The 16481-nt window shown below is 36.5% G+C and overlaps 2 protein-coding genes across 2 annotated transcripts in view; both read left to right on the top strand.

Moving 5' to 3' along the window:
* Positions 1–16481, top strand: part of LOC137925457 (uncharacterized) — a 170483-nt gene that overhangs the window by 37467 nt on the left and 116535 nt on the right. The window lies entirely within an intron of this gene.
* Positions 2785–4154, top strand: LOC137925566 (lipase 1-like). The gene has a single exon (XM_068769029.1). It carries the CDS (start codon positions 2847–2849, stop codon positions 4098–4100), a length of 1254 nt encoding a protein of 417 aa, XP_068625130.1. The 5' UTR covers positions 2785–2846; the 3' UTR covers positions 4101–4154.

Here is a 16481-nt window from a genome sequence, read left to right on the forward strand (position 1 = left end):
CACGTTTGATATCGATTCAACTTAAGATCTTCAGAGAAAAGGTTCACGCCTATCTCCTACAACAGAGTAGACGCAGATTTTTTTTAATTTATTAGGTTGTGGATTTCAGATCCACGAGTCCTGAGTCGGAAGAAGTGTCTGTCCGATATAAATGTCGTTTATAAGTAAAGTTCCCACTACAATTTTAAAGGATTAAAATGTTCAACTATCAGTTGTAAGAATACTATTACTTTTAACGGTTAAAACTCTTTAGATTTCCATTCATAACATATCATCTCCTGACTTAAGCTGTCACGAGGCTTCCGTTTTTTCTGCAGCAATCTATACAATCTGGTTTTATCAAATCAATTAGAGCGGTCTCTAAAATTAGCCTAAAGCCTATCACTTTAATGATGCAGACAAACATAAATTCCTCACAAGAATATGATGTCATCACTTCTCGAATTATAGTAATATCTAGCAAATGTACTAATTGGTCGTCGCCGTTTCAACCCAGAAATGTCACAGTGTGCTATTATTGTATGCAGAGGGCGCTGCTGCCCATCCTCTGGAAATTTGTTTGTGATCAGTGGTAACACGCACACGCACACGCATACGCACACGCACACGCACACGCACACACACACGCGCACGCACACACGCGCACGCACACACACGCACATGCCCACACACGCCCGCACACGCACACTTACACACACACATACACATATATGTATACTTGCTTGCAATAAAAGTCCATTTGCAAGGTCTAGGCCTCTCCCAAAGAACGCCACGGTTACCAGTCTTACGCTGCCTGCATCCAGGGAGTTCCAGCGACCTTAATTACATCATCGGTTCACCTAGAGGGCACCTACCCACGCCACGTCTACGGGCACGTTGCCGCCGGTCGAGAACTTTTCTGAATCTTTAATTTAATTTCTGGAGGAATTCTGGAACGTCGGAACATTGATAGCCTGAAGATGTGATGCTGGAGACGGATGCTCAGAATTTTATTGACAGCGCACCGAATCAACGTTTATTCCAAAAAAATGCAACTGAAATTACTGTACGGTTTGTAAGCGCAACAACATCTAGACCAAGAAAAAACAGCGTGACTGTACTATAGTATATACTATATATATTGAAATTATTTCCACGTGCGCTGTGTTTTGCTAATACTTTTATAATTGCGAACAGCCAAGGAGTGGAACAATCTACCGGATTCGTTGTTTCTAGCCAATTATAACTTATAATCTTCAAGACAAGACGAAATAGGTTTTATATGGGCAAGCAGATACCATCGTAGTTCTCGTCATCGTTTGACTTCAGTTGAGTTAGAGGTCAAATGCTTGATCTATAATGGATGTAAAAAATTGTAGTTTCGCGAATGGCCCCAATTTAAAATGTCGTTTTATAGTGCAATTGTTTTAAGACGCTAACATGTGAATTTAACTTTACCGATTTCATTGTTCTTTTTTTAAAATTTTCATGTTTGTAATTCTTTTCTATTAGAACCCTGCGTATTCCGACGTCCCTTACAAAATAGCTTCACTTTGTGGGCGGACTTCCTAAGGTCCTCTTGACGCTCCGTCATCTCTTCTCCAGAACTTTAAAACCCTAGCGCGCTCTATTTCGCGCGATACGTGATCCGCGTACTACCATATTAACTTTACTCTATTAACTTGACTCTGTGTTTGGCACTAATCGGTGTAACATAACCCCTGAAGATGCCCCGTGGAGGGGTGAAACACGTGTTGAGTAATTTGGCGGCGGCGGTTGTGTGATTCGCATTGTTTGTCGCCTACGCATTTATCAGCGGGCTGGCGGGCGGTGCACTTATTGCACGACTACCACTGCATGTGCGGAAGTGGCTAAATATTGGTCCTTTTCTTACTTAGGATGGACTTCCGCGAAGTAACGCCTGATTCCATTAAATACCATATTAACTTGCCAATCTGCGGGGCTTTATCAGGTATTTTTATTCGTGCACCAACCTAATAATTTCTGATGTCGTAAAAAAATTTCGAACACATCCTTTCCTCTCCATCTTTAGCGTTAGATGACAGAAATAGTCGACCAGCTCAACTAATTGGTGAAACATTCACACCTCAGAACAATTGGCACTTGAAGACACAGAAAATACTTTAGGAGACGTTTTTGGTAGAAAGCAACTTCTATGAGGTCAGATCGCCAAGATGATATTGGGGATGGAAAATTCTCGTGCTGTTTTTTTCTACCTCATAGCACCATTTATATATGCAACGCAAATAGTTGTTCTTTACGAAGCTAAATTAACAACTGACACTATTGTCATTGACATTTGTCATCCGAGACAAAATGAGACAAGAAGTTAAAAAATACACATAAAATTATTTATTAGTAAGTTATAAAAGCGTTAGGAACTTGCCAATAAAATTTAAATATATCTTAATTTGTTTGTAAAATTTAGACTAACAGCTAACAGGTGTTAGGTAATATACTCAACACAGAGGTACAAGGCTTCTTGATGCCCTTTATGCCTGATATGGTCTCCAAAAGGGTCTATCAATTGCCTTGCTACGCGATGATCTCTTGTTAGATAATAACTTTCAAAAAACCGAGGAGACGATCAATCAAAAAAAACCTAATTCCTATCTAATTTTGTTACTATGTACCTAAAGATGCGAGACATAGTAATGTTAAAATTTCGTGACTTAAATTAGAGAACTCATTAATTTTGTTTCTGAATTTTTTTTTGTGTCCACTCTATTACAAACGGTTGTCCGTCTAACGCCAGCCAGTCGACGCGCGCCCGCCTTCGCCCGAGGACATCGCACTCGTGCTGCGAATAAATTTTCATCTAAACCGTCCTCACTAAAGATTACGCGATGTTACAAATAAAGCACGCTCTGCGTCAGTTCGTGGTCGTCTACATATTTTTGTTACATTGGAACATCGTCAATGTACCGTCGCTATCCATCGGTGGATACGCGAACAAGTACCTTGGTTTAGATAAAGATATGTTCCTGAACGTAACCCAGCACAGTTCAATTAATAGGTACGCGACCGAAGTCCACACAGTGAACACTGAGGATGGCTATCTGTTAACGATTTTCCACATGTTGCCCGGCAAAAGATGCGCTGGACGAGAAATAGGCCCGCCTCTTATAATGATGCACGGGTTCCTCATGAGTTCCGACACGTGGCTGGATGCAGGACGGAATGCGAGCTTGGTCTACCAGCTGTCGGACGCATGCGTCGACTTGTGGCTGGCCAACGCGCGCGGCACGCACTACGGCCGGCGACACCTTCGCCTCGATCCCGACCTTCATGCAGAGTTCTGGGACTTCTCTTCAGACGAGGTTGCTCTGTACGACGTTCCGGCCACCATAGATTATGTACTGAAGCAGACAGGCACGGAGAGCGTGAACTACCTCGGGTACTCGCAAGGCGCAAATACCTTCATGATGATGTGCTCGGAAAAGCCGGCCTACTGCACCAAGGCGCGGCTGCTGATTGCACTCGCCCCCCCCTCGCGGCTGGTCAACAGTAAATCTGTCGGGCTTCGGGTTTCCACCAGCGTCTTCAGGGTTATGGAAAACGTCTTGGCCTCCGTCGGGGTCAAAGAGCTTTTCTCCAAAGGCAACCTCCTGCAAAAAGCATTGTCTTACACCTGCACACACGATGCGTTCTTGAATAACGTTTGCAAAGCGTTCAGAGTCATGTTCGACTCGGACCACGAGGGCTCCATCACTCCAGAGACACTTAAAGTCTTCTTTGGACACTTCCCGACTGGCGTGTCGGTCCGCATGTTCGCGCGATACGGACAGGCGTTGTACTCAGACGTTCTCAGAAAGTACGACTTCGGGGAAACTGAAAACATCAGGCGATATGGAAGCGCGGATGCTCCGACCTACAATCTGAGCGCCATGACCACGCCCACGGTGGTCATGCACGGTAAGATGGATCTTATGGTGGACGTTGAGGACTTGCCCTGGCTGGTGAACAGCCTGCCGAACGTGCTGGAGAACGTGGTGATGGAGTATCCCGAGTGGAATCATTTTGACTTTATTTACAGTAAGCATAATAGTAAATTGGTTGTTCCGAAGATCTTGAAATATTTGGCTAAATACAGTGATTAACGCATGATTATTGAGTAACAAAATTGTAATCATATTACTGTTAATTGACATTATTTACCCGATAATTAGTGTTACAACAGATTTTAATAAAGCCGAATAAAATTTGATGCGAAATTCTGAAATGTTTTTCAATACTCGAGAAGGATGGATGGCAAAGTTCATCTCACACCCCAATTATTAATATTTTTTTATTCAGACAGAGAGGTTTATTACAGAGTAACACCCTTTCACTTGTTAATGATCATCCGATGTACAATTAAAATCTGATTTATTTGCTTCAACTATTCGTTGTAAAATTTCGAGGAATATATATTTAAGGATTCAGGAATAAAATAAAAATGTCGTTTACACCAGTGTTCCAAGTATTAGGTACTTGGAACAAGTGTTGAATCTTTAGAAAAGGAGAGCTAACTATATTTAAATGTATTTCATTAATAATTGTTAATAATAAATTATTAATATAGTCACTGTGGTTGACTAGTGCGACACAGGTGTATCTATCTTGGTAGATGTATATATCTTGGTTTTTGTAGATAAAATATATACTGGATACACCTCCCCTACCTATTTTCTTTATGACTTTGACAGCTGATTATATTTCATAGTCTCTTAAATTGAGTAATTGTAAAACGAAATAGCATATGTATGGGTATTTAAATTATCTTTTGTTATCTATGTTTATATAATGACGCAAAAAACTTTGCCACTTTTTTGATAAATTACTTCGTGTTGATAAAAAATTTCTATGGACGACCTTCAGAGTAACCGATTCTCTCACAGCTATAGAGTAAAGAAAAATATTCAACAATGAAAACTAATTTGAATAATATTTTAAAATAATCATGAGATACTGAAAAACGTCGACAAATCACAGTAACAAAACAAATATTTGCGCGTACATATACAAATTACTTATTTATTTCACACTTTAGTTTGACAGGAAAAGATCGTTTAATATATTATTTATTAATTATATTTTATTAATTATTACTTAAAACTTCTTACTAGGTTTTAAAAAACTTAGAATTTTTATATATGTTCAAACAAGTTTTTGTGATTTTTTATGTTATGAATAAAAATTTCAATTGAATTGTAATAAATTCTACGAGATTAAAATTGTAAGAGGATTTACAATACCCCGGCGATAAATAATGCACAACGACCTTTGGAAAGAGACAATCGGTTAATTTCGGCTTCGTAGAGCGTCATCTCTGTCGCATGCACAAAACGACATGTTGGCATTGTGGGACAGAGATAACGCTCTACGAAGCCGAAATTAGTGCATGGTATCTTTCCAAAGGCCGATGTGCAATATTTGTCGCTACATACACCTAAACTTTAAACATATTTATAAACAATACTATTGGAACTTTTACTCAATTATACATCAATCGGTACAATTTATTATTTCAATTCGCTACCCAAGCGCTACCGACCGTTAAATACAAGTTTTAGGACAATGTGCCGGGCCAACGGCCCAACTCATCAAAAGATTTTGCCGTAGATTTTTTCTTGAGGAGGTCCAGTAAGTTTAACGGAGGTATATTAAGGTACATAAGTTTACGTGGTTCAGTCTTTTGAATTCTAATCGGGAGCAGTGTCTGAGCAAGTGGAGAAACGTCTGTACTGTGTAGTCGTCACATGGGCAACGGAATGTCATCGTGGATGATCTACGCCAGTGTTCCTCAACCTTTTCTCATCTATGGCACGCTAAAATCTTTTCTAGTATTTCAAGGCACACCGATAGCTAAAATCGAGAGACGAGTGAACGTGACGTGCCGCAGTGTTTCAAATACACAATACGTGTAATGAAAAATTGTGAAATTTCAATTAATTAATTTTTACCGCGACTCACTTGTATCCTACAGCACACAGGTTGCGGAGCAATGGTCTATGCCTTGCAGTGGGTGTCTATCTGCTGACATTGTAATGATGTTTGTGATGCCCAGGAAAAGTTTTCATTGTCTTCTTAAATGTAAATAAATATAAATATAAAAGTCTTTCTATTATTACTTACTTTTCTATCAAAGTCGTTATTATGATATACTTTAAAGGTATGACCTGAACAATCTAGCTGCTTGATTCAGTTAGTTGTTCATGGCGAACAATTACCATAAATTACAAATTTAAAACACTTATGGCTGTTAATTCGAATCCTCTTATTTTGTTGCCATATTACTAAGTCGCGAGTCCTAAAAGAAATTAATAGTTTTGTTGTTAAACTAATACCCCACGTGACCGTGCGAAACCTTCACACTTCCCTCTGGTGTATAAAACACTATGTAACTTTGACTGACTTGATACATCACAGTATTGTATCAGGGGAACCGGAAAGTAATGTCTCTTTCTTAAATTCACACAACTACATTTTAACAAGTTTTATTTCTTATCAACAATATATTCATCTTCGTTGTCAACAACTTTTTGCCATCTAGTATACAAATTTTCCATGCCGGAGCGGTAAAAACCAATCGGTTTTTTGTAAATTATGTCTAAAGAAACGAAATTACTTTCCGGTCCCCGTAATGTTCAAATAAGTATAGGTTTATTACGTAATACTTTAGAAGATTAAAGTCCGACCGAGTTAAAATGTTCGACAAAATTAGTCATCTTTAACAAATGCGATCGCGACTTTGCGAAGTCATCACGTAATTTTCTCATGTTATGATTTAAATGTGAATTTAAAATAAAATTTACGTTTAAAATGAGATTTTTGAAAGCGACTCTTTTTACTTCTAAAGTTCGCTACTGTATATGATAGAGAGATAAAAAACAAAAGAGAGAGAGAGAGGGAGAGAGTATACGTAGCGACTCTTTTTCCTTCTAAAGTTCGCTGCTCTATGGGATATAGAGAGATGAAAATTAAAGAGAGAGAGAGAGAGAGAGAGTGGGTATAAGTAGCGACTCTTACTTCTAAAGTTCGCCACTCTATATGATAGTGAGAGAGAAAAATAAAAGAGAGAGAGATAGTATAGAGTATAGATAAGTAGGATTTATAAGTATATGTGACACATTCGTCAAAACATGTAAGGACCTAATGAGGAATATAAATCTATTTTAGTTTGAATACGTAATCACAGTGTATTATCGAACAGTCATTTTCTAATATTTGATTCACAATTTAGCAAAAGAAAAAATTACATTTGTATAAACATCTTAAAACAGCGTTGCCTGAATTGGCCTGTCTTTGATGGCAGTCGGTAAAAAATGTTGGCGGTTAAATTTTAATTTTTTCTATTGCGTTGTTTTTATATATGCGTTCCGTGATTCTACTTAATATGTGTCACAACCGCTTCTCTATGTTCGTATGTCGAATACAAATCACCTTTAATTATTAACACGATCAAAGACTTTGTAACACTTATATAATGTTAGTAACTAGTTCTATTGTTTAGCTGTAGTTAGTTTTATTATTATCGTTTCAACCATAAGATGTTCTCTTTTATATATTTCCAATAGGAACGGTTGGAAGCAATCTATCCAGTTTTCAAATCTGATCTTAACAGTGTCTTTCCATGTTGGGGTCGAATGTCGTATGCCATCTGATCTTTCAACTTTCCATTGGAATATGATGCCTACCTACTTTTCTGTCTGAGGATCTTCTAATTTTTGGTACGATCTTTTGGAAAAATCGCGAGCATAGCCTTGATCATGGTCAATTGAGTGACTATCAGCTTGACCAGATCACAGGATGAAAGAAAAAAATATAAAAGAAAATGTCAAGAATGAAAGAAGATATAGTAAGATAACTTATAAGGGATGACAGAAGAGAACGCTATTATAAAATGTACTGAAAATTATTTGAAACAAAAGTCTTTATCATAGATTTGAAATAGGGGAACTGGAGGCCCCCAAAAAGGAGGTCATATAAAAAAATCATCACAAGTCACTGCCGCTATGACTATTTGTCATTGTTTATATGTAGTAGGTGACTAACTAAATCCTAATAGAATTACCAGAGTTCAACAAACCGCGAAATCAGAGGAATACCTCTGAGGTGGTTTATGTGAATTGAAATCCTGCATAACCTTATGTTTTTCTAGAGACCTACCCTGAGTCGAAGATCTAGAAAATCTCTACTCCTAGATCAAAAACAAACCAAAGTAAATAAAACATAAGACTTTAACTTTTGACTATAGTAGTAAACAGAAAGAGTGTATCAGGCCGTATTGTAAAAGTCGACTTGTTTAATGGATTTTAAATCACTAATGTATGCTACAGCATGGTGGATAGAGAACCGAGTAAGTCTCGGGTTCGATTCCAGAATGCAATCTTATATAGCTCACACTTTATGTATCAATCATATAAGATTGCTACTGCTCGCTAACATGTTTTCAGATGATGGGCAGCAGCGTTCTCTGTGCATCAAAATACTATATTATGATCACTAACCATCAAGAAAGCGTTCTAGATCTCTCTTTTTTATCAACGGCTGGGACAAATATCGGTAAACGTGCACCCTTATACAGAATGTGTGACCTCCACATTTCATATGTTAGTAATATTCATATATTCTCGTGCTCTCTCGTATCTTTAAAAAAACAATTTCGTCCGAAATTATTGAGTACATACAATACAATTTAAACAATAATATGAATATATAAACAAACATAATATAAATATATAAACCATGATCTTTTATCCCTGTTTAGTAATGTTTTTATTTTTGTCATTGTTTGACTATAAATCATTATATGTTCTCAGTGAGAAAGTTATATATAAGGTAACAATTGTAACTAATTTTATATTTAAAAGCTTCTAAGTTTGTACTTTCTTATTGCCTTTTGTTACTGTTTATTTCCAAAGAAGTAAATAAATAAATAAAACTCTCCTGCCAAGCGTGGCGATTATGGTATGTCCCCCCATAGATATAAGGGAGAGGCATATGAATTGTAGAGAATGCCAATGGGCTCAAAAGAAAAAGGAGAAGCGCATGCTACGGGATTTATAGTATGATATGATAGTTGCCTCAGATATCTCTGCGTCTCTCACGATTTATATCATTTTATCATCTGCTATCAGAGGTAAAACTATAATCAGATGTATTATGTGTTAATAAGTTTCTATATATATAGAGAACAATGCGTCACTGTCTTATTAAAGCAATTGATATTTTAATCACATAGGAGTCGTTAAATAATCTAGAAGCGAGCGGACTCGGTGGAACGTTATGCATAGTTTTTTTTTTATCGCTCAAATACTTAAGTAACTGTTGTTATATTTAGGTACTCGTGTACTTCGTTGTCCCTCGTAAATCATGGAACGTTTGCAATGTTCTTGAAAATGATATTTTGCATCTTTAGCAAGCAATATTGCTTTTGCTGGCGACTTCCCAAAACTGGATACCGTACGTTTAAAAAGGCTCTAAGACCGTGTTATATAACAGGTGGTGCAAAAGTAATGTCAAAATGTAAATCGGCAGCCATTTTGTTAAATATTGAAAAATGAGCAATTTTATTGGGAAAAAAACTATTTGAAAGTATAATATTGAGGATATTAACTGGAAAAAATATGTCTCTCAAATGGCTACCTCCCGCACATCTCTCGATGTATTTTTAGATATTTTTTATTTCATATACTTATACTGTCATTCTTAAATAATGAGAAGAGAATTGAAGATAAAATACTACCTTGTTCTACACTCGCAGGGATAAAAGATAGTCTTACTAAAACGAAATCGAACGCTATCAGTTAAAACTTACTATTAAAGTCAAAGATAATATTTCAGGTGGTTCTGCTTCATATGTATGTATATGTATATGTATACATATAAATAAATTACAATTTACAATATAATTGCTTACGTAAGCCGAGCGCCTGCATAAAATATCATAGTTATTTTAACTTCTAACCATATTGCAGAATTTTATTACTGTTTTGAATTAGATTCTAGACTCTGACTCTGATTCAGATTATCCTCAAGATTTCAGGTATATGAAGTCCACTGTTGGACATAAGACTACCAAAGATTTACAGTGGTACCGGTTGGAAGCTTCCTGCATCTTCAATTGTATACAAGAATATATAAATAAAACGTTTTTTATACTGACCTAATTATTTAATTAAAATCTTATATAATGAATAACGGTGATGATACCGAAATGTAGTAGGTATCAGAACTTTTCTTGGGCTTGCGGCTCGAAATGCAAATGGAAGCTTCATAAATATATATATTTTAATGAAAAAACATTTTGAATTATATAAATATTTTATTTTTAAATTTACAAGAGCTCGGTAATAATTATTGTAAACTCTCTCTATGAGATAAAAACCATAATAAACTTTGAACAGTCGGGTAATCACACTGGCCACGGGCTATCCCCAAAGCGACTGATTAGTTTTGCAAGTCCCACTCCTCTACCGCTGGGATACGACCACTCTTCAACTACTACATACTACGATTGTCTGCCATAAACTTCTTTATGCATGTAAACTAAGTTTTTATAGATTTATATTTAAAACAAGAGAATTAAATTGAAAATCAAAATTAGATATGGCGAAATATCTTCAGGCAATTACGGTTTAGCGAATTGCGACGCCTTTACTAACCAATCCACAGGCGGCAATTGTTTCGAATTACCAAATAAGGATGCGGATAAACTTGGGAAAGTTGATTTTTATTTACAACTCGCACTTGCTTATTCAACCTTCCGATAACTCAGATCTTCACCTTGACAAAGGTTGCGGGTGAAGTAATTACGTAATTGTTTTTACTTGATTTGAGGCCGACAATCTGCGATGTCCAGGAAAAACAAGTCTCAGATATAAGACCGAGGTCGGGACGACTTGTGACGATTGCGCTTAATTTTCAGTGAATATGAAATAGTCAGCCAATATTCCTGTACTCCAGAACGTCAAAGCCTGGTTTGCCTTCCCTATTTTTTAATATTTCATTTCATCATCATTATATCAGCTGATAAATGTCCACTGCAAGGCATGTACCTCTCCCAAAAATCACCACAATGACCGATCTTACACTGCTTGTATCCAGATATCTCCCTCGACCTTGAATATATTGTTTTTATTTACTTGTAATTACCATATATGTATATACCAATTACATTTTTTATCTGTGACAAAACGTAACTTAAGACAAACTTAGTTAAGGTTAACTTAATGCATGCAATTAAATATATAAAAACAGAATTTGAGAGAACCATAACAAGACCACGAAACTTTCGACCTTATTAATTTGTCGCTTTTTGTTGGTACTATTGAAACTTGCCTATGTCTAAATTGTTTATGATGAAAACAAAAAATGTTGTAGAGTAGTGTAAAACATATTTTTTTTTATTTGAAATTTTCAGGAGTTTTGTATTTGATGACTATAAAATCACAGTATCCATTTGAAAGATCTCACCTTTTCATTTCATTCAGCTCCTCCCTTGCGTGGAACTAATTACTGTGATATTTCTTCTATTAGTTGTCGCGATGTCTCAGTCGCCTGCTCTTCAACTGGCTTCGCAAAATAGTCTACAAATTAGTCTGTCCACAACTTGGAACATCGAGGTTTTTAAATTTTTTTCCTCCATTCAAGTTTTCTATTTCATGGAATGCCTATTACCTTATGACTGATCAGAGAACATCTTCCTGATCCTCACCGGAATTCCTGTACTCTTTTAGTACTCTAAGACGTTCTTCTAACGTATCAGCATTATGATGAGAACACTTAATGAATCACAAGGAAACTGATCCTCATAGTGAATGACTTGCTTCTGGAAGATGTTGACGTTATATCGGAATTCTATTCTATTGCTAATCAAAGTGTGTGTAGGAAAGAGGCAGGTGAGGGGTGATAAGACGTTTGTGTACTTCGATAGAAATAAAGATAACGGTAATGACGCTGCAGTTTCCTTTTCATTTGCAATCTGGGAATCGTTTTCGGTCTTTAACTTGCCTCTTAAGCATGTTATATCTTTCTCTAAGCTTGTTAAAATTCCTATCCAACAGAAACTTTATATTTTATTATAATGCTCTATTATTTATCGTGTAATCTTCAACTCATTTTATGTGATTTAATTTTATAAAGTAAATTAAATATATACTTGTTTAAAAACCTATAACATCGTGAAATATTTTGGATGGAATTAGTAATTTTTTATGCCTTTTATATTTATTTATACGGTATAAGAATATTTTCCCATTTATCATGTAATCTCCTACTCTGTAACTGTAATAATTTTTTAGATATTATTAAATAAATACTTGTAAAAATCTTGGTAGAGTGTTAAAGATTTTTTAAAGGTAGAGCAAAGAAACGAAATACTACTGTTGCACAACTTGCTGCTTGATTTCGGTTGAAGTTGATGCTGTTAGCCCGGAGGTTTTTACAGCTTCTTCGAAACTGAGTTCACGGAGCGGAAGGGTCCGTGATCTTAAAAATAAACCAGAATCTGGATAGATGCTTTCCAGTTGTACGATGACGATCACACGTAGTAAACAGCTCTACCCGAGTAGAGCTAAGTAGTATTAATGTACTGTTGTGTAAGGAATGTCGTGAAAGTGATCAGAAAAAAAAACCTGTCTATGTTTGTTGTGGACTCTTGATTTGAAATCAGGCTTCGTTTGGTACCTGCTATAGGGGAGCTCTGTTTGATTCTTCTATCAAAGTGCGCTTTTCTTCTTATAGCGTTCTTCTCATGATATTGACGGGTGATCATTATAGGTTGTACTAAGTGGATAAAAATATGAGTAACCCCCTCCCCTTCCTCCTAGATACCCAGGAAAAACTGTTCACGGACGACAGGTAGAAAGAAAACTGCGCTCTACAACCCCTATGCTAGGCGTGGTAAAATTTGGCACATTTTCCATAAGTATGTATTGGAAAAAATTAACAGCATGCAATTAGCAAGTTTTGAGTGGGGACCACGATGCGGTGTCGCTAAGCCCCCTCTAGTGGGGATGTCTACATAGTTAGGGTCACACGAAGGCGGGCAGCGTCATCGTGGTCATCTTTTGGGGAAGCCTATACCTTGCAGTGAGTGTCTTCGGCTGTCATAATGAGGGATGCTATAATAATTACTGGTAATAGAGCCACGTGATTAAAGCAGAGATAAACATCGACGTTTAAAACATCTTTTTTACACTAAGTTACATAAGTGTTACATTTGCGATATCTCGTGACCTCCAAACTGATATTGCGTGTCTGAACTTGTTTTAATTTGGCTTCGCTGACTCATAGCGTTGTTTACGATGCAGTAGCGTGTTTACATTTACATTTTTTTCCGCAGTTCGTGAAATTGTCTTTGAATGTTTACAATTGTGTTACAGATATAAAAAATATCTTTCATCTTCATTATCATAGTTGTAGAAGTGGTACGTCTAATGCTAGACACAGAGCTTCCCCATAGATTATAGTTAGTAACGGCCTGCATTTTACGTTCAACCGCGATCTACAATTGGATGGACTTCATTATCATAAGTGGTATAAACAGTTGAAAACCAGAAGCACGTATATAAAAAAATACAGATACATATAATACATAATTTACAAAAATGCCTAAGTTACATAACATATAAACTACATATCTTAGAATGTTTACTTTGGTATATCAATGTGTTCGACATATAAAAGTCTTTTAACATCATTATTATCGTTTTAGAAATAGGACGTCCATATAGATGTCCATTCTGGATATAGAGCAGCGCGGTAGATTATGGAATAGGTTGGGAACAGTCTGCATTTAGCGTTTGACTGCACCAAAGAAAAATAAACTGACAGTCATTAAGCTAATAATCTAGTCTAGCTAGATTATAGGAGTGGTTGGGAAACCGATGCACATATATAATTAGATAGAGATACTTATAATACATAACTTACCAAAAATGTATACACTATTGAATTAAAGTATAATATAATACAATAAATGTTCCTCATTTTCGTACGTCTAGTGGTGGACATAGTCTGCTGCCATAGTTATCTAACAGGATGAGCGTCTTCCGACATTCCTTAACAATGACGTCTGTCCACCTTTTTGGTAAACGTCTTACGCTGTGCTTGCTGGTCTGTGGTCTCCGTGTCCTCCAGAGCCTTCACGTACTAGTACCCATTTGTTCTGGCCACTTATGTCCACGATTACGCATCACGTAATCTTTTTTTCATTTTCATATCTATTGTGTATAAAGAAAATTAATGGGACCGCCTCTACTAATCCTGATAACATATTTTTTCATATTTTAATTAAACTACGAATAAGGATATATAGAGAGAAGAAATGAGCTAAACGTTTCTTATAAAAGAAAAATACAGAGTAAATTAAAACACTTGTCCCTAGAAGTAATTATTTTTTTATTTAGTTGGAATTGGCGTTTGTCTTCCATCTTACCTGATGGATAGTGTAGATGAAGACGAAAGTTGTACACGCCCATCCAAAAGAAACCTGTTCACTCTACTCTTAAAGGCTCCAGAGTTCATTCAACTCATCAGGAAAAATAGACCCAGGCAGGTCGTTCCAAATCTTGGTGACTCTCACCAAAAACGAGCTGTCAAGTCGTTTAGTTCGACTTTTGGGTATGGATGAAACTTTTGCCTGCGCCTAGTAGTCCGTTAAAGGTACGGAGATGGCTCAATCAGTTCGAAAAGAGCCTTCGAGCACTCCAAAGTTTTTAATGCTTACTTATTATTTTACATCTATACTTAATTTCATTTATATTTTTTCAGTTTCCAATAGAACAGCTATTAGCAAAGCTTTGAGGGAGAGTTATATCTAGCAGTTTTCGGAATAAAATGTTTATGATATTTTTTTCTACGACGTACGCCTTATGTTGCCCTTTCTGCTAATTCTCTGTAATGTAAATTTAACTTTTTATTGTATTCTATTGTATTAGATTTTATATTGTATTCAATTGTATTAGAAAATTTGCTACGAGATCGAATTGGCAGTGAGGAAATCTGTAAAAAGGAAAAAGGTTTCTAATGTAGCCTGAAGAATAGAACAGTCCGACTGTCGTCGTCGTCGGAACCAAGAGCGACGACCAGGAGTCAGCAGACATAGCGTCAGCAGGTCCCCTGCTAGGTGAACCAATGACTTAATCAAGATTGCGAGAGGTTGTTGAATGCGGGCTGCAGACATTGTGACAATTTTTTAGAGAAGGCTTATGCCCAGTGGGCGTCTATCAGCTGACATTATTGTGATAATTCTATTTAATACTCAATTACATGTATTTCTAAATAAACAATTTAATAAAAAAAAATTGCCGTCTCCACGCGGATATTGTTGTGGTTGTGCGGGCGCGTGGAGGGAGGACGTAACGCGTCGCAAGTTCAGTGCCGACGACGCTGACCTCGAGGTCGCGGGTTCATTGTCGCTCGAGTATCGCTGATTGAGTCTAGTTCTGTAATAAACCGAGAACGGGAAATGATTCGGGATTTGTCGTTTTTGTTTGTTAGATTGTTAAAAGCTGGAGAATTTTTTTTTGAACTGATTGACTGTCAAACTAAACAACAAAGGAGTTTTAGAATTAAATCAAATTTATTTTTGTAAGTAACTGTTGTTAGTTATTAAGAAAAAAATATTATTCTGGCACAGTTCAATATAAAAAATATAAATAAAAAAACACTGGTTGCAGTGTGATTTATTTATAAATTTGATTTATTGGTTACTATCTCTCAATGAAATATCTTTTAGAAACTGTAACGTACTGAATATAAATATCACAACCAAAAATATTTTTTATACCTAATACTGGACTTTATAGTGTTAACAAATCTTTTTATAGGTAATGTATATAGTTTTACGAAAGGATCACAGATAACATATAGAAAGCTAGTTGTCAAAGAATGCTTGTGTTCCAAGGGTTTGCCACACTGTAAATGTCTTCATAGATATTTAATGGAATCAGGCGTTACCTTGTGGAAGTCTTTCCTAAGTAAGTAAAGGACCAATATTTAGCCACTTCAGCACAGTCAGAGTGACTCTGTGTTTGGCACTAATCGGTGTAACAGTAGGTATCGGTGTAACACTGTAGTCGTGCAACAAAGCGCACCGCCCGCCAGCCCGCTGATGAATGCATGTGCAGCAAACAATGCGAATTACACAACTGCCGCCGTTAAACCACTCAACACGTGTTTCACCCCTCCACGGGGCATCTTCAGGAGTTATGTTACACCGATTAGTGCCGAGCACAGAGTGTCATCATCACTTAAACGCCGAAATATTTTTTAAAAATTTGGCATACACCAAATTTAATAATGTTATTATACACATTTATATATACATATAAAATAATTTGGCATACAACAGGGGAAAGGCAACATCGCCTGTTGCAGACTTTCGTCTGTTCGCCTTTGCTTTGTTAGGCCTGGATGTAGACCTAACGTTGAACTGTCAATATCATTGTATTTTGAATATAGAATTTATGAATTTTAATTTGAATTTGGAA

This window comes from Battus philenor, unplaced genomic scaffold (assembly GCF_028537555.1).
Source record: "Battus philenor isolate CCGP_79_NKW_IND1 unplaced genomic scaffold, ilBatPhil1.0.hap1 SCAF_27, whole genome shotgun sequence".
Classification (NCBI taxonomy): Eukaryota; Metazoa; Arthropoda; class Insecta; order Lepidoptera; family Papilionidae; genus Battus; species Battus philenor.